Genomic DNA, 22,677 nt, shown 5'->3' with positions numbered 1-22,677 from the left:
AGCTTATTCTTATTTTGACATGTTTGAGCTCAGCTGCTGTAAGACTCGTACAGCTGTAATCCACCGGGCACAGATGCAGCCCAGATTGGTCCAGATACAAACACTTAGGATCGTCTAAGGACATCTTAAACTTTTTGTTTTGAAGTTTTGAGTGACACTAACCAAAGCCAGCGATGTCCAGGACGCCTATGAAGTTGGAGGAGGAGTCGAAGGGGAAGCACTGGTTGACTCTGGTCACCACGTGGTCGAACAGGCGGCTGTACACGGCCTTCGCCAGGGCGTCCCGAGCGTTGTTAGCCTGCTCCACTTTGAGTGGCACTCTGCGAAGACACACAGGGATAAAAGTGAAGTTAGAATGAAGATTCAGAGTTTCTGATGGCGTCTGAAGTGAGAAAGACAATCTGGGTTTATTTTAAAAAACACACGGACGGCTGTGTTTATTTATCACTGAACTATAATTACACTTCACACAGCTCACTGCTGAAACAAAGTTTCATTTACTACTTCAGTTGAAGCTGAAGCACTTGACTTGAGTTGAAGGGTTAAAGTTAAAGCACTTGTAGGAGTTGAAGCGTCACTTGAAGGTGAAGTGCTGAAAGGCGGCTGAAGTGTCGGCTGAAGTGTGAGCAAATGAAAATGTGTCTGTAACAAAATAATCAGAGCTTAAAGGTCAGATTACAATCACAGGAGAAGCTGAATGAGAGTAACAGCTGAAAGCTTTAGAAAGATAGTAAGTGGACCATTGATCTTACGTCTGGAGTAAATGTGGGACTGACTTTTAGTGGTTGGTGAGAGCTTGGTGAAATAAAAGGCTGTTTGATCAGAAGGAATGTAACCAGAACAAATACTCGAGTACAGCTGAACATAGTTACCACAGTGCTTCTTGGACTTGGAGAATTGTCTCTTCTAACTCCGTCATCCACCCGGTCATTAAAAGCACTCTCTATGTCTTATTGGGTTTGGGTTTGGCTCTACACTTTGAGCTAACTGCCTAAAATAATAAGTGTAAACATAAATCTGTCTGAGGAGAAAGTGAGTCTACTTCAAGCCGGCCTTTCCGAGCAGGTAATGTGTTATTGACAGTTAGAGAAAGAGGTCGGGTGAGAGGTAACGGCCATAAAACAACATAACCGTCAGTGAGCTCTGTGGAAGTATCGTGATTGCTTCTGACTGCGCGGTTCAATGGCGGCAGACAAAAGGAGTGACCCGATTGCCGGGGCCACATGAAATGCACCGCATCAATCTGCTGCAGGGTTGAATTTTCTGCACCGGCTTTACCTCTGGACTTTACTTCAGCGGTGCACTCAAGGACACGCCGGGAAATAACTCTACACGAGTGGCACTCCGAGGCTCCCAAAGCTCCCAATAACGATTTCCAAAATCCACCTGCTTCCCTTTCTCGCCGACAAATTATCTCCTCTGCACATGCCTCTTTAAGCCACATGCCACATCACAGGGGAATACCGGCGCCTGGTCCCTGCAGGTGTCTCGCTGCGATGCGACGACCTACCGCGCGAAAGGGCCGAACCCCCTACAGCTGCAATCTGTGATTTACTTCTACGTCTTTTACTCTCTGTGAATTCCCATCAGAATCCACTCTGTGCTACTATGTGCTGTATATATACACATGCATATTATTCCCATTTGAACTCAAGCACATGTAAACAAGGCTTTTAACCTGCCACCTGATGAATAATGTATAAATAAAACGACTTTTCTGCATGAATGATGTTGATGTTTCTGAGACAGTTGCTGAAATTGTCTTTTGTCTTTGTCTTTGTGTGTTACCATGTCACATCCCGATCCTCTCTCATGTTGCCAGGAACATAATCTAACACCGAACACTTTATAGCAGTTTGTTTAAACCAATCTTGACTTTTCTGTAGCTTCTCAAAAACTCCATCCAGGGTCCAAGGGGCCATTGGCCTCCCAACTTTACGGCCATACATTAAAAGATGTTCATCATCATTCATAGGTTAAAAAAAAAGCAGGAAAACCTAAAACAGAAACAATATTTACATCCAATATTTACGTCCAATCAAAGATCTGTCTGTCGTCGACTATGGTGACACAAAGATGTGGAAACGAACCAAGATCTCAATTTCTTGGTCAATTTCTCTGTTGTTGGCTGCAACTATCAAGTGAAGACCCAGAGGATCAACTATATTCCTGATGGAAATGTCCTGAAAACAACTGGGAACGTGTGTGCACCAAAGATGGATCGACCTCAAACTTTGACTCTGTAAAAGTTTGTTGTTGATTGTTCTGTTATTTTACTGTTTACTTGTAGATTAGTCTGTTGAATTCCTCAGCTAATAATAATAATATTGAAGGACAGCCAAGAGCAAACACTCTGAGTCTCATGTGAAGCTAAAGCAATAACTCCAGCACAGTTCAAAAAGGGGAAACTTCACAATGCAACAAAAGCTCACCAGGGTCTACCTTTAAAACACAAAGACTTCACGTAAAGTCACCGAGAGTCGAAGCTCTGAGCTCTCAAACAAAACTGAAAAGTGGGAAGTGTCTGAGCAGGTCGACAAAGTTACAACCACAGAGCGGGCTTTGACTTATCACCTATCAACACTCCCACAGCTCCTCACCTTCACCCCTGCCCTGCCTCGGCTACCTGCCATGTTTAATTCATGGCTCCGTGAACAGAGGTGTTAATACTGCAGCGAGGCCCTCTCATTTAAAAACCAAGAGGTCTAAATGCCAGGGCAGCATAATGTCAGAACACTAATCGTACAAGTAGTCTAATATGTATTCCCTATGAGTCTGTGCAGCTCTCTCTCTCTCTCTTGGTGTAATTACTGGTCTCTTTGTGTAGAAAGCGTGCTCTCTGAAGACGCCTGCTGCTCTGCAGCTGCTCCCTGCCTCCGTCCTCAAAGACACCACACGAGGAAAATGGATTTTAAAATGGACTTTAGAGCCACCAGAGGAATGTTCTCAAATATAACAGAGAGATACTTCTGGTTCTGCTCATTACAGAGCACTAAGCCACCGCTCAGACATTTACGCTTCACCTGCAGGTTCAAGTTTTGCAGCAGTTAAATTGGAGAACACATTTTTCTCTCAGACAAAACTACCTGAGGTTTTAATTTGTGCAAAACTTTGTGACGCTGCAGTAAAGACAGAAAGAAAACTCTCTCACCTGTAATCCTCCCTGTGCTTGATTGATTAATGATCAGTACACACATAATATGAAGAACAACCAGTAAATCTTTTTTCCATTTTCTCTCAAAACTTTGCACATAAATGTGTTCAAATCCCTGTTAGTGCACACTGGAGAGCACTTGTTCTATGCCAAGATAATTCCCACCTTACAGGTGTGGCTAAATATGACACAGGTGTGTCTTGGACTGGTTACAATATGTGTCGGATGATTTGACATTTACATTTACATACAGCACATATAGAAACACCCACAGCAACCCACCCTGCTAGGACTGGCCCCAACGCCTGATCCTGATGTGTGAATTCACGCCAAACAAAATGGGCAGTTTTATTTTGAAAAGCAACAAGTCCTCGCCAAGCATGTTGACATGCCACACCTGTCAGGTAGACGGATTATCTATCTCATGCTCGCTGACGCAGATTTTAACTCATTTGTGGGAGAAATAAAGTCTTAGATCTTTTACTTTAACTCATCTCAACCCAACAAAAACAAAACATGTTATATTTATATTTTTGTTGAGCAGAAATAATAACAACAACAACAACAACAACAATAATAATAATAATAATAATAATAATAATAATAATAATAATAATAATAATAATAATAACAATAACAATAATAACAACAACAATAATAATAATAATAATAATAATAATAGTAGTGGTAACACAGGAAATGTAAAATCCCGACACGTTCTTTGGTTCATTCGAGTCGGATTCCCTGCAGGGTTTTCATCGAAGTTTTACGATTAAAAAATAAATTATTTGAAAGAAAATCACAAAGTGTTTTTATTGGGAGACTTCACACTGTTAATGAGCTAACTGTCCAATGAAAGCATCCCGGTAGATTAGTCATAATTGATTTGCATCACTGCCTGCAGTCGTATAAAACGGCATTTTAATATTATTAGCCACTGGTTCAGGTTTAAAGGGGAAAGCACAGAACTGATTTGTGTTCATCCAAAGATTCTTGGATTTTCCGATTTGATGGGAAGATAAACATCATCATGTTTTTCAGACTTCTTTTTCAGCATTAATCATCTCACGATGATTCATGTTTCACCTTTTGGAGGCTCAGAAGTTGAGAAAACAATTCGACAATGATGGATCGACATTTAGTCGCGGGTTTAAGGTAAAAAGTTAGAGCAGTGTTGGCTGAGCTTTAGACGGATGTGATGTGGAGGTTTGTGCCGGTTTGTTTAATGGCACGTCTGGCTGCCAGGTTGACAGACTAATCCCCCCTCGACTCTCACAAGCTGTTAGCTGTTGACCTAACCCAACGGGGTCGCCGTGATTGGCATCTCCCATTTTCTCGTTTGCCCTTCCGCTCGTTCTTCGCCCTCCGTCGCTCGCTGTGTTGGAATTACATCTACGTGAGATGTTCCTCTGTTCTGAGCGTCGTACAACCCGGCCTGTCTGGATTTATAATCTCTTTCCCGTCACTTTCACGTTATCTGATGCTCTGTGTTTTTGTCTCAACTTGATTTTCTTCATCTCACTCCATCTTTCTCGAACTCTGCTTCACTTTCAAGTAACTCCATTCTCCTTTTACCAACTTTTCCATACTCGTTATTTTACCTCCAAATTACTGGAAAAAAAGAAAATATATATTTAATTATCTTCCAGGTTGACAGAAAGTGTTTTCTCCACCATGTGAGCGCTTCCAAAGACGCTATAATTAACTATGACAATCAGTTACATATTTAGGCATCCAGCAGTTGCTGAGAAACATTATTGTTGATTTGTGTTTTTGGTCTCCACCAGCTCCTGGTTAAACGTTGGCGGACCATCCATCCAGCCCGACTCTGTGTCTCTATAATAACGTTACACCGCGTTCTGATGGACAGCAGTGAACCATCTTCATCATCATCATCTGTCGCCTTCTTCGAAGACTTTGTCGTTCTGTCATCTGGTCCAGTAAGTTTCCAAGTTTCTGAATTAAATTTAGTTTTTTAAAAGTTTGACATTTCATTAAAATGTCAGTCATCATCTCTCTGTCAGCTGTGAATATTCTGAAGATCACATGATGAATGTAGGGAGTATAATATGTTGCTGATGATGTATTTACACTGCCAAGAACACCAGAGGAAGAAGAAGAAGAAGAAACAGGACCTGCAAAGTCATCGCTCATTCAAAATATGATTTATTATCTGATGTTTCAATTGAAAAAACTCCCTCGAGAGATGTCCGGGAACTTGTGACTCAACTGATCAGAAAAGCTGAGAACAAACCTCAAGATTATTGAAACCTACCAAGGCCGAAGACGATAACCAAGTCCAGTTTCCCCACATGTTACTGTTCTCAAAGTATCCATGTCAGGCAAAAACACAAAAGATGAGGACTTCTCAACAATAAGTCTTCATCAGGTAAGGACGAAGGATTCATCACAAAAACGTTCATTTTCCAGCAATCGACCAAATTATTCGACGTCGTTTGAGAAGTCAACAGGCAGCACAGACATGTTAACGAGGTACACCTCATAAACAAACACCTTATATGAGGTACACCTCATAAAGACACAGTTAGGACTAACGCAGTCTAATAGTCCTGCGGTAAATCTTCGTGAAGGTTGTAATGTTCAGTAACTGCGTTACAGACAGTAGTTTCAGTCATTAACCCACACTCATTGATATAAATTAGCACAATATATACTATAAAACTGAAGCCTCTGAAGTGAGTCAGCACATCCCTAAACTGTGATTGGCCTGCATTAGTTTCAGCTTGGTGTATCTAATAAACTACAACTGAGATCGGCCGTGACGCAGAGAGTCGCATCATTTGACGCACATCATTTGAAGTGAATTGAAATAAACACAAATCGTCCCGGGCTGGATCGGAAACAATCAGATCTGTAGCGGGCGTGTGGCACCGAAATCATATTTATAATATTTATAATGCGTCCTCACGAATTCTCTACAAGTATTAGCCGTCATTAAACTTTCCACGGCCCGACAACACAAGACCGATTAAGTCTGCGGTTAATAACCGCCGGAAAACAAACTTGAGGCTTAAAAGCATAAAAGTTCCTGACTGCTTTGTTGACTCGTAATTAGGCGACTCAGGTCTGAGTGCCTCTACATTTTCATTATGCGTTTATTAAATTATTTGTTCGAGACGTGACGACCTGACGCGACTGTTAACGAAGGAAACGCTTTCCGTTCATTTAGGCACAGAGTGTGTGAACAGGGAGTTAGTTTGCAGACTTCAATGGTGGGAAATCATCAACTGTGAACATGAGGAGTGATAGTGAGTCTATCATGATGATTTATTTCTATAATATATATATAATATATATCTAAGTACAGTGTGGTTAGGGTTAGGGAAAGATAGCGTTCATAGAAGACAGACTACAGTTCAGGTTCAATGTTTTTGTGTCTCGGTGACTAATGCTGCCAACATTAATGACACGACTTCGTATGACTGTTCAGCAGACTAATTAATTCTGGTACAGTAAAGTTTGGCTCAGGGTTGCCGGTACTGAGCCATGCAATGACGTAATCACCCTTTAATGTAACTAGTGTTCAAACTATCCAACAGCGAGATGTAAAAACAAAAGATTAAATGAAATAAATCAGCTCATAGTTGTTTTATCAGCAGCCTCTGGTCGGCATTATGTCAGACTTTATCCCTTAATTTGTTCTTTTAGATCTGCAGCTGAATTTATCAACTTCTGAAGGCTCCATTTTACGATCACTGCCTCAGACCGAGTGATGAATCTTCTGATTACTTTCAGTTCAATACTCGGATACTGATTCAAGATTGAATTATCAAGGCTGATCCTTCTATTTTTCAGTGAGTATCTGAGCCTGAAGGTCTCTGAATGTGATGAGTTAGAGAAATGTTCAGTATTTTCAGTCAGCATGTGACGTGTATAATAGCGGAGTACTTAAAATTCAAGGACACTGAATTTAAAATGAGTTTAAACTTCATGAATCGGATTAAATTAACCAAACCGACTCTCTCCGTAAACTCTTTGCTCCTTCATCCTCTCCTCTTCCTCACCTTCATTCTCAAAGAAACCAGGTCACCTGTAGACGTCAGGTTACATAACCACATAAAAACAAACTCTTCACGGTCATGACACAGAACTTCCCAGAGCAGAAATACGGAAAAAAGACAAACATCAGGTTTTAATTCTCTCTCTCTCTCTCTTTGTCCCGCTGTCTGTCTGTTAGTCTCTCGCCCTCTCAGCTCCACAAACAGAGCCGCCTTGCTTACATAACCCAGACAAATAAACATCGAGCTCAGGTGATGCAGCCAGCTGGACAGAGTCCAACCCGACGCCACCGTGACCGCCGCATAAAAATCACCTGCTGGTCTCATTTCGCCGAGTGTGAAATCAAAGCCGTGATCTGTGAAATAAGTCAGTGTACGGATTCAACCTCACGCGCCACAGATTCGTCCTTTATCCTCGTCAGGACAGTTTCAACACGAGTGGAGTCTGGCGGCTCCCGCGTGGGAGGAAATAATGACTTTTATATTTTTAGTCGGTCTGATGACGAGACGGAAATCATGACGGCGATGAATTTCTATATTCTGTATGAGGAACGACATCTACAGGAGCGTCGACAGACTAAATCATTAAAGAGAAAACACTGATTTCAGCAACTACTAAGTTTGAAAATGAAAGAAATGTGTTGGTGTGAAGTCCGAAAGAAGAAGCCGCTGCTAGAATAAAGACATCATGCATCACGGGTCTGTCAACAAAACAAAGTTCTGAATATTATATTCTGTAAACATTACACGCTCTCTGTGACCTTCAAACTGTGCCAGCTCAGCCAGCTGAACTTTTTCGCCTCCGTGGTCAAAAGAGGGACGATTAGTTTGGGACGGACGTCGTTGACAGATGATCGACATCAGCACGAACTCTTCTCACAGCTGACTGGATGAAGTCACCCCTCTCTGAGATCTCATTAGTCTTCCAGACAAACATGCTGTCGTTTTCAGAAAGTCACATCATCATGGAGATATTCCTAAAATGTAAAATCATGTGTTGTTTTGTAAACTGAATATTAAGACTGCATTTCCCATAAAACTCCCATCAGCGGTCCTGCTCCTCCCTGAAGACGATGAACATGTTGGAAACCAGTTTTCCCTCCAACCATCTGCCGTCACCACAGAGTCTGCTGCCTCCTCGTGCAGACAGGATCTTGGGTTTTTCTTGCTGGCTTTAATGAAGAGAATAAACGTGTTGGACGTGATTTTCTTCCCCCTCCCCGTCAGCTTCTCGCTCCTTCACCATCTGCCACCGGCAGAAACTCTGTTTGCTCTGGAAGAACGGCGCCCTCTTCGGGTTCGTGTGGAGGATTTCAGGCGGTTCATCCATCAGCGGAGCTAAACAGCACTCTGAAGCCGACAGTCCTCCAAGTGACGCTTTTATTTGTTTTGACACAATTCTACAAAATGACTGTGAGAGTGACGTACAGATGTCGCGCACTTAATCTGAGAAAAGACGCTGAATAAGTGTCACCGGGATCTGTCAGACACGCGTCCATTCAAAGACAGGCAGGGCAGCGACAGCTGACACTCAGACAGACAGGAGGCAGCTTTGGATCCATCGACCCCGGCTCCGCTCGCCCCGGATGAAAGAGGAGAAACAAACATTAGCGTGGGAGGTTTGAAATGGAAGCGAGCGGCTGAGCTGCCAACGAAACAATCAGAGAGCGAGCAGTTCAGGCTGAACGCAGACAGGGCTCGGCCTGCGTTTACCTTTCTATATCTGAGTGTAACTATGTACTCGAGTATTTGTCCGACTACATTACTTCTGATCTAAAACAACAAGGTCAACAACACGAAAACCAGAAAACATTTCCTCCATAAAATACGATCCGGTTTCACCAGAATCAGTGAAACAGTTGGCGGTGAACGATCAAGTTGATCAAGTTAAATATTATTTGTTCAGTTGGTATGTTTGTTGTGGACATCTCGTCTTTCTGCAGCTCGTTCACAGACGTCTCCTCTCTTACACTAAACTCTGTTAACGGCCTCCCGGGTGTCTGAATATGAGTTTTGTATAATTTCCCATCGCTGCCTGGTGCTTTGTGGTTGTTTCTCTCCCGTCTCATCATCTCCATCGCTCGGAGAGTTCAGTTATTAGCTGGACTGAGCAGCCTGATGGGGGGTTTGTTTGGGTATCTGTTCACTCCAGCTTCAAGCCCGAGGTACCTTCTAATACCTGAAGCTCTCCCTTGGCACTGAGCCGTAAAATGGTATAATGCTCCTCGTCCTCCAGCGTAACGCCTCACGGCTTCACATTTATCTTGTTGAGCTGGAGCTGACTGCTGAAGCTGTGAGCGGCCAGAGCTGCCTCTGGTTGTAGATGCTTCGTGCCCTCGAGTTTGTTCAAGAGTTCACCAAGTCACGCTGGTGTCCACCTGGTTTAAAGATAAATCCCTTCACATTTTATTCATGGTCCTTCAGTTCCTGTCACTCTGTGCCAACAGTAGAGTTTCAGTGAACATTTGAACGTGTTTGTGAGTCGTTCTGTCTGATAACATTTGGAAAATCTCAACTCGCATCACAGTTAAATCATTTAATCCCTTAAGTTGACCTATAACTAAACTGAAGTCAGTGATTCGGCTGGTGGAAGTCTCCAGCGCCCTCGCTCTCGCATGAATCTCACATCATGTATCTTCAGTTTTGTCAATCCATGAAACAATTGTTGAGATATTTAAGTTTGTCTACAGGCGTTCTGATTGGACACGCCTGGACAAAAACATAAAGAAGGAAACACGATTGATCCGACGGCAAACGCTTTTCTGAGACGTGATGAAGCGAAAATCAAGAGCTTTCTTTAAGTTCAAGTTCAAACTCCTTAAGCTGCTTTAAGTCGACGTGATTGTCAAAGGTACAAAAATAATTGGATGCACTGCCTCTAATTCCAAAAGTAACATATTGGGGAGTGGTTTTCCTGCTGTTAGATAATCCAATGAGCTCTTGGTGGAAGTTTACAGACTGTAGGTTCAGGTTACTGCTGCAGTCTGCAAACTATTATTACACCATAAATTAAGTTTACAACTTAAGAATTAATTTCCAAGAGCATGGTGCCTTCACTGGAGGTAAAGGACACATTAGGAACTAAATCAAACTCACAGTAACTGAGTGAACTTCAGAGTTTTGTTGCAGCAGGAGGAGGAGGAGGAGGAGGAGGAGGAGGAGAGCGCCATATGGCCTCCGACTTGCTGTCACATTTAATTTAGCACAGTACATGTAAATCAGGCGTCTCGCAGTTAAACATGTGGTCCTATCAGTGACTCTGGAGAATTTTAATGTACATGTACACGGGCGACGTAGACGTGTGACACAGAAACCAGCTCCTGCACCGATACTTCTTTAAACACGATGCCGACTTATTTTATTTTTCTTGTTGGTAAGTTGGTAACATACTTATTTGAACCCAAACCGACAGAGGTCATCTGACTTCGTCCTTTAAGTCATTTATAACGGCGTTAGTGACACGGGAGAACCTTGACATGCAGGCGAACACGTGAAACGTCCTTAAAAGTGACATGTTATTTACACGCCATCCCGTGACACTACGTCATTCAGCAAGACACCCCGTCTTTAAAGCACTGGATGAATAAATATCAAATATAAATCATGCAAACATAAATATCTGCAGACAGTGTTGCTATAGATGAAGCGACCGACACAAGACAAACTGAACTCTGCCACGTTTACATCCCCGCACTTCCTCCGGGATAAATTCTGCTTTTATTCACCTTGCCTTTCTAAATAGGGTCATTAATAATATTAAAGGATGTTTTCTATCAGCGTAATTTGTGTGATCCTGCAGCAAACCATAAAGGTCACCTTCACTGAAAGGAGCCTGTGAACAGGAATTCCCTCGATTCAGAAGCACCGAGGAGGGCGCAACAGAAAACGTGACACAAAGATTTGTTGGCAATTACGATGCATTAAAGTGTTTTTGTTTTATATTATCTGTGTGACTGCAGAACACTGTGAAGGAAGCGACACGCAGGTTAGCAGGGATGTATTTCTTTAAACTGAATTCAGAGAATAAAGTCTATTGTGCAGCTACAGGTCAATGCAACATTCTTAACATTACACAGTTCTTTCACGCTTGTCAACGTCTGCACCGAGAGTTTGATTCAGTGTTTGGTGCAGAAGAACGAACAAAGGACCGTCGACTGAGTGAGAGCGAGGTCAGTCTGAAACGAGCTTCAGTGAGAAGGAAACATAAAAATATCGACCCGGAAAATCGGCATCAAAGCTGAAAAGCTGCAGTTCCTCTAACGTCCACCTGAGGCTGGCTCCAGAAGTGAGTCAGTCTCCATAAGTCCCCATGTCCAAATGTCCAACTTCACAGCAGAAATAAACATGTTTACAGCCTGGTACAAAAAACAGTTTTGGTCTCTGTAGCTAATTTCCCCGTTCATGACAACTGTACTGAGGGTGAATTTATATACAACTCACCTGTTCACATTATATTAAGGCTTAAAGTTATGCAGGGTTAAGAGCGTGGACACTTTGACTGACAGGTGTCTGGTTTCAGTAAGCAGACTTCGTCTCAGCTCCACCACACTGAACTTCTTGAAGTGCTTCACGACAGTCTGTGGTTCAGACGTTCTCCATGTAAACAGTGCTAGTTCCAGTGATACTCTGCGGACTTTTCAAATCAAACTAATTTCAGCATCCAGACGCTTCACTGAGCGTCCAGATGGCAGATCACTGTATTCATAACAACTGTTGGCAAAAACAATCAGATCTGATCCGGTGTTTACGTGCGACTGTCTTTCTGGACAATAGGACGAGGAGGCGAGCGAGCCAGCTGCTGGAGCTCCGTCAGGCCTTTAACCAGCTCTGCAGCCGCTCCTCTGAGCCTTGTTTCACTTTACTGTAGCGAGCGAGTCTCTCTCTGGACGCCGATAACAGGACAGGCAATACATCAACCATCTGCTGCACCGAGTGTGTGTGCTTACTCATGCCTATACGCAGCCCTGTGGATCAGACCGGCTAAGCTTTCAAATGCTAATAAGTCAGTTTCTCAACCTGAGGCTCTGGACTCCTCCGAGGGGGCAGAAACGATCGTTCAAAGGGTCGTACGGTGACGCAGAAAAGAAAAATAACATTTTTCTTGTCAAACATTTCTGAAATCTGTTTTTTTTTCTTGTCGAGTATTTAATAGTTTCAGTTTTAGACGAAACAGTCTCATCACAAGGTCCATTTAGCAGCTGTCCTGGAGCTTTCAGTCGTGTCACACAATCTTCCTCAGAACATTGAGTTTGTCCATTTGTCTCTTGCAGATTCTCAAACCTACATTTTCTTCTGGACCTTTATAAATGATATAATAATAATAATAATAATAATAATAATAATAATAATAATAATAATATACCGAATATATATTTTAAAAAATAACATGACAATGAGAAAGGCGACGCTCGTAGAACAAAGACTGATCCAGAATATAAAGACAGCAATGATCCACTAAATACCTGATGCATAAAGTGTGTGTGTGTGTGTGTGTGTGTGTGTGTGTGTGTGTGTGCAGGCCTCTTACTTGATGACTGTTCCTTTGGCGCCCCCTGCTGTCGTGAGCATGACCCTGGTGGTGAGGCTGACCCTCAGGTCCTCTTCGTCCAGGCCCAGCAGCTCGGCACAGTGCTCCAGCGTCTGACTCGACTGGTTCTTGATGGCGCAGCCTCCTGAAAGACGAGGAGGAGGGCAAACATCAGGTCTGAGACGAAAGCATGTGGGTTTACACGAGGCAACCTTCTACCTGAAGGAAGGGCTGGGTGACTACATTACTTCACGCAGAACACTTAAATAAGCATGAAATTTACTTAATTAGTAAGCTGGAGGGTAATACAGGAGATCACTAATTAAAGAAGCAGGAGAAGAAATTAGCTTTTCATAACCAAACTATTTAAAGTGAATCACACACATTACATGGATGAATACATGATGACAGGCTAAAGTTAACAGCATAACTCTTTGAACTGGCAGCATGCAAACCTTCAACACAGCACCTTGTAACGTGACCGTGAACTGTTTTCCAACACAACTGGGCTTTTAAATTAAAATGTACAAGAAGACACAGTTTGAAATTGGCTAATATAGAGTTTACAGTTTGCCTATAAATGTTGCTCCTGATCTCTCGACACACGGCACAATGATGGGCCTCGAGAAACGGTGGCCACCACCAACACCAAGACCACCACCAAGACCAAGACCACCACCAGCTTTGCTGATATCTTTGCTAGAAACACAACGTTCTCCAACGTCACTTCATGATCTATTTTAAGTCACTGGACTATTTGAATAAACAGCTTTGGAGAGCAACGATTAACTCTACAGGAATGTTAAATATGAAGTGTTTCATGAACACCATGGTACAGAACCTGAAAAGTTTTGGGTTCCAGCTTTTCATTGACCTGAAGTGTGAGCAGATTATATTCTACAGGTCGGTTGGTTTCTCAATGGTTCCAAGAATCCTGAACGATTGAAGAACAGAGATTTATTTAGTTAGAAACCATGTTTCATGCTTTAGTAGAGGTCTCTGAACGTCTTTGAGTTTCACTCCTTCTCTTTCAGGGTGGAGGTTTTATTCCCAGTACAGTTTCCTTCAACATACCATGAACATACAAGTCAAGCATGTTGCAGAGAACTCAGCTGTTCACAGATGTGAAGTCTCTGTCATGACTGGTGTCTCTCTCTGATCGACATGAGAACAAACCTCTTCTTACAAGGTGCCAAAGGATAAAGTGGGCGTAAAATATGAAAGAAGTAATCTTTTAAAATCCCCCGCATTCCTGCAGCAACGTGCACTTCCATGACCAGAGATTGACAAGCCGGCCTACGTGCGCCCTACATAAAAGGTGAGAGGCAATACACAGCGCTGATTATGTATGGAGGGAGCGAGAGTAACACCTACAGTACGAGCTGTGATCTGAGCAAGTCCACGGAGGGATGAACAAAGCCCCGGAAGAAACTGGGTGGGCTGAGAGCAGAGCAGGGAACTCTATTCAAAGAGCGAAATGAAAGAGCTTCTCTCACATGGAGGTTTGTCATCTTCAAGACTGCAGCAGCTGATGAAGGGAGTTTAAAAGGTGACACCACAGTGTAAAAGCTAATTGAACATGATTCAAGAGCCTGTTAACGACGTTCTTCAGCTTCAAACTAATGATCATTTCCCATATTGATTAAAAGGATGACGATACTTAGCCCATTGGAGTATTTTAATATGTTCTTCTGTCTACAACAAGATGTATATCAACATTTTACTGCATCTATTTATTTAGATAAACATAATTTTGCACAGTGGCAGCACAGTGATGTTCATGCCGATAATGCAAGAAGGCAACAATCCAGGCTTCAAGATGATGAGCTCAAAGAACCGGGGGGGCGTTAGTGTTTGTACCAAAACAATCTATAATCCATCCATCTTTAATTACAGTAACTGCATGAACTTGGCGCAAGAAGTGCAAGAAGGTTCCTGGTTCAAACCCCAGTTGGGACCTTTCTGTGAGGACTTTGCATGTTTCCAAACGTTCTCCAGGTTTAAATTGCCGATCGGTGTGAACGTGAGCATTGATGAACTGCCAACATCAGCTGGGATTGACTCCAGCGCCCCACGACTCTGCTAAAGAAGGCAGTTATGGAAAATGGATGGATGGATAATGATTCTTGCATTTTATTTATATATACTGTTTGGCATCTTGTTGTCTTTGTTCTGTGAATGTTGCCAAAGGACTGAAGCTGAAAATTAGCCAGCTGGCTAATACTGGCACATTTACAGAAATGTTCATTAACATCCATTGTCCTTGAAATGAAGCATCCCTAAATTTTCTGTGAGAGAGATATAGAAGATATTCAGTCGAACGTCGAAAAATAGGAAAAGTCCATCTCGTCAAGGTCAAACCACGTGGCTCAGAGTTAGTACTGACACACTGTATTCATAGGAGTGTATCTGTGGTGTGTAAATCAATAAGTACCTTAACAGCCTATAAAAAAACATGGGCTGGTTAGTGACAACACTTCACAGCATTGGAGGCACTTCTCTGATCAATGCCAACGTTCAATAGTGCCTGAAAGATAAGTGAGCTAATATTAAATCAATGTCTGGACTGAAGGAAGACCCTGTGGAAGGAAATCTTCATATTAAAGTAGAGCCGAGGACTCACACCTAATCCCTTGTTCATTAAGCTTCATTATTTCCAGCCGCTCCGGATAGATTTCAGTTTGTTTTGAGTCCTGAGGAGAAAAAAATGTCAGCACTGTCCTCCAAGTGCCAAAGGTCCAGTGATTAATGGGAAGACTGCGACGATTTGACACTGAACTTTGGCGAGTTCAGATCAGATTGACATCTGAATCCACAGCCCAGAGTAATGTTTGCTGAAGGTTTACTGCAACTCACAGGTCGCATACGGAGATGAAACCGCCAATGAATCCGTTTATAATGTTGGCAAAAAGAACCGAGGTGTCAGAAAATATTCTGCTGCGCCAGACGACACTTTCAGGACAAAAACTCGAGATGCTTTTTATAAACCTTCTTCAACCGTGCTAGTCAGATCCTAAAGCTTCCAGAGAAACCGAACACGTCAGGCTGAATGTGTTCAAACTGATGAACAACGCACCGAGAATATATGTTTGATTTGATGTAGCAGCCGTCACTTAAAGTGACTTCAACAACTTCAACAAGCAGACATGTTTATACAGAGATTGAGGGAAAAGATATATATACATATATAATATATTACAGAAAGTTTAAATGCTAAATCGTTGAGATGTTGATGCCTAAAAATACAACGATGTGCAGAATTGGTACGCAAAACACAGAACATTCTTAAATGAGTTGAGAAATAAACAGGCTGTAAACCAGTTTTATTCAAGGGAAATATCACAGTTCTTCTTGTAGGGTTGACAGTATAAGTGGTTATCTGCTAACTAGGCTTCTCCAGAATAAAATGATTATTAGATCTTGGAAAGGGATTGAGCAGGGAAACCACGACTTTAAAGAACGAAGAACTCGGTCGGCCGCAGAATAGCCTGGTTCTTATAAGACAATCCCAACACCAGACAGCTACAGGTTTGATCTTAAGATCGTAAAACCACAACATGAACTAGCGGTCACCTCTCATATGTCCTAAAGAAAAACGAAGGGAACCAAATCTGATGTGAAATAAGTCAGTTCAGGTCCACGAGTCCTCCGAGAGCCACAGACAAACTGGGAAAACTTTCCAGTTTGTCTTTCTGGCGTCTAAACTCTCTGGATCTTTCTAGATTTTCCTGCTCCACATTTTGGGCTGTCTGGACATCACCACCTCCATCTTCTCTTTCTGATCACGTCTCGTACTGATTGATTCTCACTGGCCACAGGTCAGTGTTTCTATTGAGTCCAGTTCTATTGGAGTTAAACAGGCGTATCTTTGTTTGACTTTCAAGTGTTTCCAAACTAAGAAAAAGTTCTTCTTGCCTCCCCAAATACAAACAAATATTCTTTAAGAGCTCCATGAAATCAGCCCCTCGAGAGACCTCAATCCAAACTGCACACTGTAAGCCGAGCCGGTTTTTGGATGATTGCCTCCCCTGTCTGTAAAACACACGCCATGATAGCCACCCGTTGTGAGGAATAGTCTATTTAATAGGCGCCCAGCTGCGCTTCCTCTTCTTCCCCCGCGGAGAGAGAAAGCGAAGAGGAGGAACCGAGAGCAAGAGGAACTTCGCTGCTGAGGTTCAGAGTGGATATTCATGCAAACTGAGCATCTCCGGAGGGTTCGGTCTGGAAAATGAGGCATGAAACGGGGCGGAGCGTCGAAGACAACCATGCTACAATATCCCTCTTTAAATGTAGAGATATAAATAATTAATTTATGACGCTTTTCTAAGTATGTAATTAATAAATTCCCATTTCAAAAGTCATAAGCTGGCTGATTCCTTTGGGTTTTAATTACATGTATCCTCGCTCCGACACAAACGTATATTACAAAACCATTTATCTCTGACCACAATGAGGCCGAGAAGACGAAGGCTGAATATTACAGCCATCCATCAAAGCACAGGCTCTTGAGGGATGAGATCAAAATGGCATCTGCCTCTCAGGGACCAAAGCGGTGCCGCTTAGAAGTCGAGAACCCGGCGAGATGGATGGGTTCTGATGCAATCACAGACCGCTGTAGGCTATAGTCTGAAAACTCATCAGTTAGAGCTGATGAGGAACTATCCTCCCCATCATACCTCTGGTCTCTGAGTGCATATGATATAGTAGGTGAAGGAAGAGATGGAGGGAGCATTTCACTGAAGTAAAAGTACGAATAACACACTGTAAGAATAAGTTTAAGCGAATCTTACTTCCACTTCGCAGGGAGCCGGTGTCATGCCAGAACTGGAGCTGGTCTAGTGGACAATGTAGCCGGGAATTGTATTTTTTCAGACTGAGAATTAAAACATCCAGACTATAGAACCATGAAAACACTCGACTGCAAAGAGAGAATTGAGAAAATAATCCCTTTTAAAGCTTATTTTCATGACGTTCTGTACGGCGTCCGTAAACCGCCATCGTACCAGCTTAGGATCCGATTCCAGTCACTGTGGATTAAATGTGAAGCTCCTACTTCCCTTTTTGCAGATGTTGTAACTAATTAAAAGAAAACGAGTGATAACTAATTACGAGCGTCGCTTTAAAAATCACAGATTTTTGGGGACGTTTCCAGATCACAGCGTTTCATTCTGTCGAGTCATTAAAACAGGAGAATGGATGTGATGATGAACACGTCACGGCACATTAGCCGTCTGGACTCTTTTATATTCTCGAACAAAAAGCCTCACGATGCCTTTGAGGTGTGTGTCCTTGTTTGTTTCTCTTCTTCACAGCATGCGCGACGTTTTCTGATAGAAGGAGCCGCCGCATGGTTTTTATTTATGTTTTCGTTAGATGTCTTATGTGACACGCAGGACAACTTCCTGTACACGAACCGCGAATGAAAGCGGCGACTAATGACTCATTTTGACGGATTCATTTCATTCCACTAATAAAAGAAAAACAACATCAATCATCATCCAGATTCAGGCCGCCGTAACCATTTATCATCATGATGACAAGCTTTTTGAAAAGTAGGATGTCCGGTCTGTCTTAGTGGTTCCCAAAATGGGAAACAGGAAATATCACATCATTGCATTAACTGTGTTTAACTCACAGCTGCTGTTTGTCACAGTAAACCTGGGTGTCTGCAGGGACAATACGTTCTTCTACAGCAAAAACAAACCATGTTTCAACCAAGCACCAGCCTCTGTGACTGCAAAACAAATCTAGCATTTCATATTATATAAGTCACGAGTTGCATATGTTCTAAAATGTTTTGTTTTTCAGGCCGACAAATCAAGAGAAAATGAACTTTGTTGGAGACCCGGCTCAGTCTCAGCAGCAGCTCACATCTCTTCTCTCTGTTGGAGTTGAATCGTTGGTTTCACACGAGATTATCTCAAACAACTTCAAGAACTTTCTTTCTTATCTTTATTTTCACTTCATGTTCAAGGACAAGTTCTTTAAAAATAGGGTAGGAAACAGGAAACAGGAAAGCAAAAATACGTTCCTCTTCAGCAAGAACCAGAATTTCTATGCAACAATTCGATTTCACGTTCTCTGCTCACAGTTGTTGATATATCCTCCGTCACTTTAATGTTAGATTTCCTTCGCTCTCTGCTCTCTACCTTCTTTATTACGTTTCGCTTTTATGCTCATGTCACACACAGCTGTTATCTCATTGGTTACGCTTGACCCGAGGTCAAAGGTGAAATAAGTTGAGTGCAGACGTAGACGGCAGCTGCTGAGTCGAGTTTACGAGCAATTCGTTCATCCCACAGAAACAAAAAAAGAAACATACTGGAAATGATTTTCTACAAGCCAGATATCGACCGACGAATCAGGAGAAAATTAACTTTGTTGGAGACCGGCCTCTGTCTCAGCAGCACAGATGTCTCCTCTCTGTCTCTGAAGATGATCTAAAACTACTGAACTGAAACTAAAATAACTTTCTGAACTGTCTCAGCTGGTTCAGTCTGTTCTCCTCGATTCACACAATGTTCACAACACTTCAAGCAAGGTTTGGAGATCAGGACTCAGAAAGTGTATTCTATGATCTTCAGTTTAAAACAGCAAAGAGGAAGGAATGAAGGTCAGTTGGTTGGATGTGAAGAAACAAAGGATTAAAGTAAAGTTGACACTTGAAATCGAAGCCGTCCTTAACTGTCTGTAATTTTTAAGTGGTGCATCCGGCCAAGGACAGCGAGTCGCCAAGTTTTTCAGGAGTTCAGATAAATAAAGACGTCAGAGCAGCGATGGAAAGAACTGACAGAGCTCAAAGAAATGCAAAAACATCTGACAGGACTGAATCTGTCACTCCGCCACTGTTGATGAGTGAGTTGCCAAGATTTGGGACTAATTAAATTGGGTCTAACTGCACCTCTTCATCGTTATTTCCCTTCAGTTCTTGTAAATTAAAAGTGGGTTCCCTTTAGAACCATTTCTTGGTGCCGAAACCTTCGAAGGGAACTTTACACGATCCCCATCAAAGATGCGTCAGTGAGGCTCACCTGATGTGCTTCCAGCCTCCTCGAAGTCGATATTGCCGAGGTGCAGGACGCCGGCCACCACCCTGAACAGGTCCAGCTTCTCCGTGTCGTCCAGGCCGATCTTCTTCATGGCCACGCACATCCTGTTGAAGTCGCCATGGTCGTCCAGAAGCGGGTCCTTCAGAGGGCCCAACTTCATGTGCTGAGAAACAAGAGAACAGGCAGTTAATGACGGCTTTAGTGTCAACTTCACCTCCTACCAACTGACCTTCATTCCTTCATTCCCTTCGTTATTAACCTGCCTTTCTACCTGTTTCTTTGTGAACTTCCCTTCCTGCGGCAGTCAACATTTTCAAGACTAACCTTCAGCTTCCTCCTACAGTAACCCTGAACTACAAGTGTTGGACACAGACATCTCTCTTACTCCATGAATATACTGTAAAGAAGAAGTCAGAGCAGAGTCAGCAGAGCGTGAAATATCTCAATGTGCAGCCGAGAGAAGGCAAAGATAAGAAACACACACACACACACCTGAATAACCCACTCATGAATGTCACAGTCTGATGATATCCGCAGGCTAAACTAGATGTCAACCACTTTGTGTCGCCTGTGATCCAGTTAGGTAGAAAATTAATTCTACTGCTGAGTTTGTTCAACTATTTAATCAAGTTTTCATCGGATTTTCATTTTCACTGACATCACATGAGGCAGGAAGGTAACAACCCCTGCAAAGCAAAGCTCTGATGAACCTGAATAAGGACTTAATATTATTTATGTACACATTAGGAAAATCAATAAAAATGTGTTTGCTTTTATTTAGTGTTTGGAATATGACTCAGGCTGACATAAGCAAGGATTTATGGGTTAATGTGGACAGCCAGAAAACTTACTTACATAGTTTTGGAACGATTCCTTCAGAAAATGTCAAAGGTTTTGGTTGGACTGTGTCCAATGTTTTGTTGTTTCTTTACTGCATCATTACTTCAGCCGAGGAGGTCGTGTGTTTGTTTGTCTGTTGGCAGGATGTCTCATTAAATCTGGCAGAAAGTTTGGCCACGCACCAAGAACAAAATCAAGGTTTTGGTGTAGATCAGGGATGTCCAAACTTTTTACAGATTTGACATTTTAAAAATGAAAAAAATTACCAATAAAAGTTACATAAAAATGTTCTGTAACGTCTAAGCCAATCAGGTGGAACTTGGTAAAAACCAGTTCTTCCTTTATGTCACATCTGGAGTCAGATAATTCTGTTATCTGACTCCAGATGAACATTATCATTAAACTGTATGAACGCGTTAAACTTGCATGAAGTTGATACAAATCTGAACTTCACGTTCATTTTAAACATGACTTATTATGAGCAATGCAAAGTCTGTGAACATTTCAGTTTAAAACCTCACTCTTGCTCGTCTTTAACAAGATCATTCAGAAAGTCGGATTTAGTGTCACATCTGCAGATAGAACAGCAGCAGTTGCTTCAAATGCATGTTATGTCAACCGGAGAAGACCCCAGGCCGTACTTTGGACATCCCTGGTGTAGATCCAGTATTTTAAAGTGGTGAGTTTGTTTTGATGTTTTTCTGCCACCTAGGGGCCAAAATAAGGTCATACAGCTTTAATATACATGGGCAAAATCCTTCACCTACTGATGGACCACCAAATGGACATTGTTTCAGAAAAAACATGTCCGATAATTGGCTTCAAGAGGCAAACAATCCCCTTGGTATCGCCTCGGTACGTTTTGCTTCATGCTTCGTTCAGAAGTGTCTGGACAAGTTTTAGAAAGTAAAGTTAGTTTGTTCCTTCAGAGGTAGCAAGTTCGTGAGAGAAAAACATCAACGGTTTGATGTTTTTGAGACTTTGTGCGTGTCGTCTTGATAATTACGGATTTTCACAGACTTACACTTCAAATTAACCGACAAATATCAATGCGTAATGCATGGAGCAGTTCGAAGGTGGTCCACAGCAAGCAGTTTTCAAATCACAGTCTGCCTCTTCGTTTCTGCTGCGCCTGTTACGTGGACACGGATGGTTTTTGCTGCACTGTGACATTCTGAGATACACCAAAAAGCAATGATACAGCTCGACTGAAACGCTCTGTAGTTTCTACACAGCAGAGGAAAGTAGGAAACCAAACAAAGCACTCGAGAGGTGAAAGAAAGATTAAAAAAAAATCAGCATGCAGTAAACCCCGCCAGCACTCCAACATTCACATCGATACAAGAGAGAAAGAGTCGCTTAAAAAAACCGAGAGGAGGAACAACGAATCACCTTGTCGTCCTGTGAGACATGAGACGGAGCAGTGAGGAGACATACAGTACATCATTTATCAGTCATTGCATCACCTGAGGCGACACCTGGACTCCAACACATTTATCTGCTATGAAAACTTCAAATACACACATTTGTTTTCTAATCTCGTCTACTTTAAAGTGAACGCAGACTACCGGCCTGGAGCCGACTCGTCGAGTTTACGGCACGAAGCTGAGGATTGTTTGCAAATGTTTCTGCAGGGTTCATGAAATAAAACAAGTTTTTATGTATTCTTCTGTTCGTGTGCTTTCCATTCAAACTCCATCAGCAGTGATTACAGCCAAACACGTGAGATCGATCGCCGACTTACTTACGGTTTACCTTTGTGAACGTCGCCACAGTTTGACACTTTGAAACTTTCCTGATCAAATAAAGTAGAGCTCGTTTAACGTTGTGTGAGTTTTCCATTTAAACTTTCTGTTTTTAGATTAATGAAACAATTCAAAGCTTTTTCAATTTCTTACAGTTGAACTGATTTTAAGGTGGTATGACTGTCGTGACGCAGACTTTTCTGATTTAGTTCCCTACTTTATAAAAAATGAAAGTGAGAATAATAAAACGTGTTGAAGAGCAGCAGGCAGTACATCACCGCACTTAAAGTGCGTTAAACTGACCCCCCACGCTCCCATTTCAATCTCCGAGCCATCCGGGTGA

General features: G+C 42.3%; 1 protein-coding gene across 1 annotated transcript in view; it reads right to left on the bottom strand.

Annotated features, from left to right (window-relative positions):
• Nucleotides 1-22,677, bottom strand: part of myo6a (myosin VIa) — a 100,679-nt gene that overhangs the window by 45,547 nt on the left and 32,455 nt on the right. The window contains 3 exon segments of the mRNA XM_027279238.1: nucleotides 163-320; nucleotides 12,701-12,845; nucleotides 19,732-19,912. Of these exon segments, the coding sequence (XP_027135039.1) occupies nucleotides 163-320; nucleotides 12,701-12,845; nucleotides 19,732-19,912 (484 nt within the window).

This window comes from Larimichthys crocea, chromosome VI (assembly GCF_000972845.2).
Source record: "Larimichthys crocea isolate SSNF chromosome VI, L_crocea_2.0, whole genome shotgun sequence".
NCBI classification, from domain to species: Eukaryota; Metazoa; Chordata; class Actinopteri; family Sciaenidae; genus Larimichthys; species Larimichthys crocea.
Note: the sequence above shows the minus strand (reverse complement) of the source record. Positions and strands in the feature narration are given on the sequence as shown.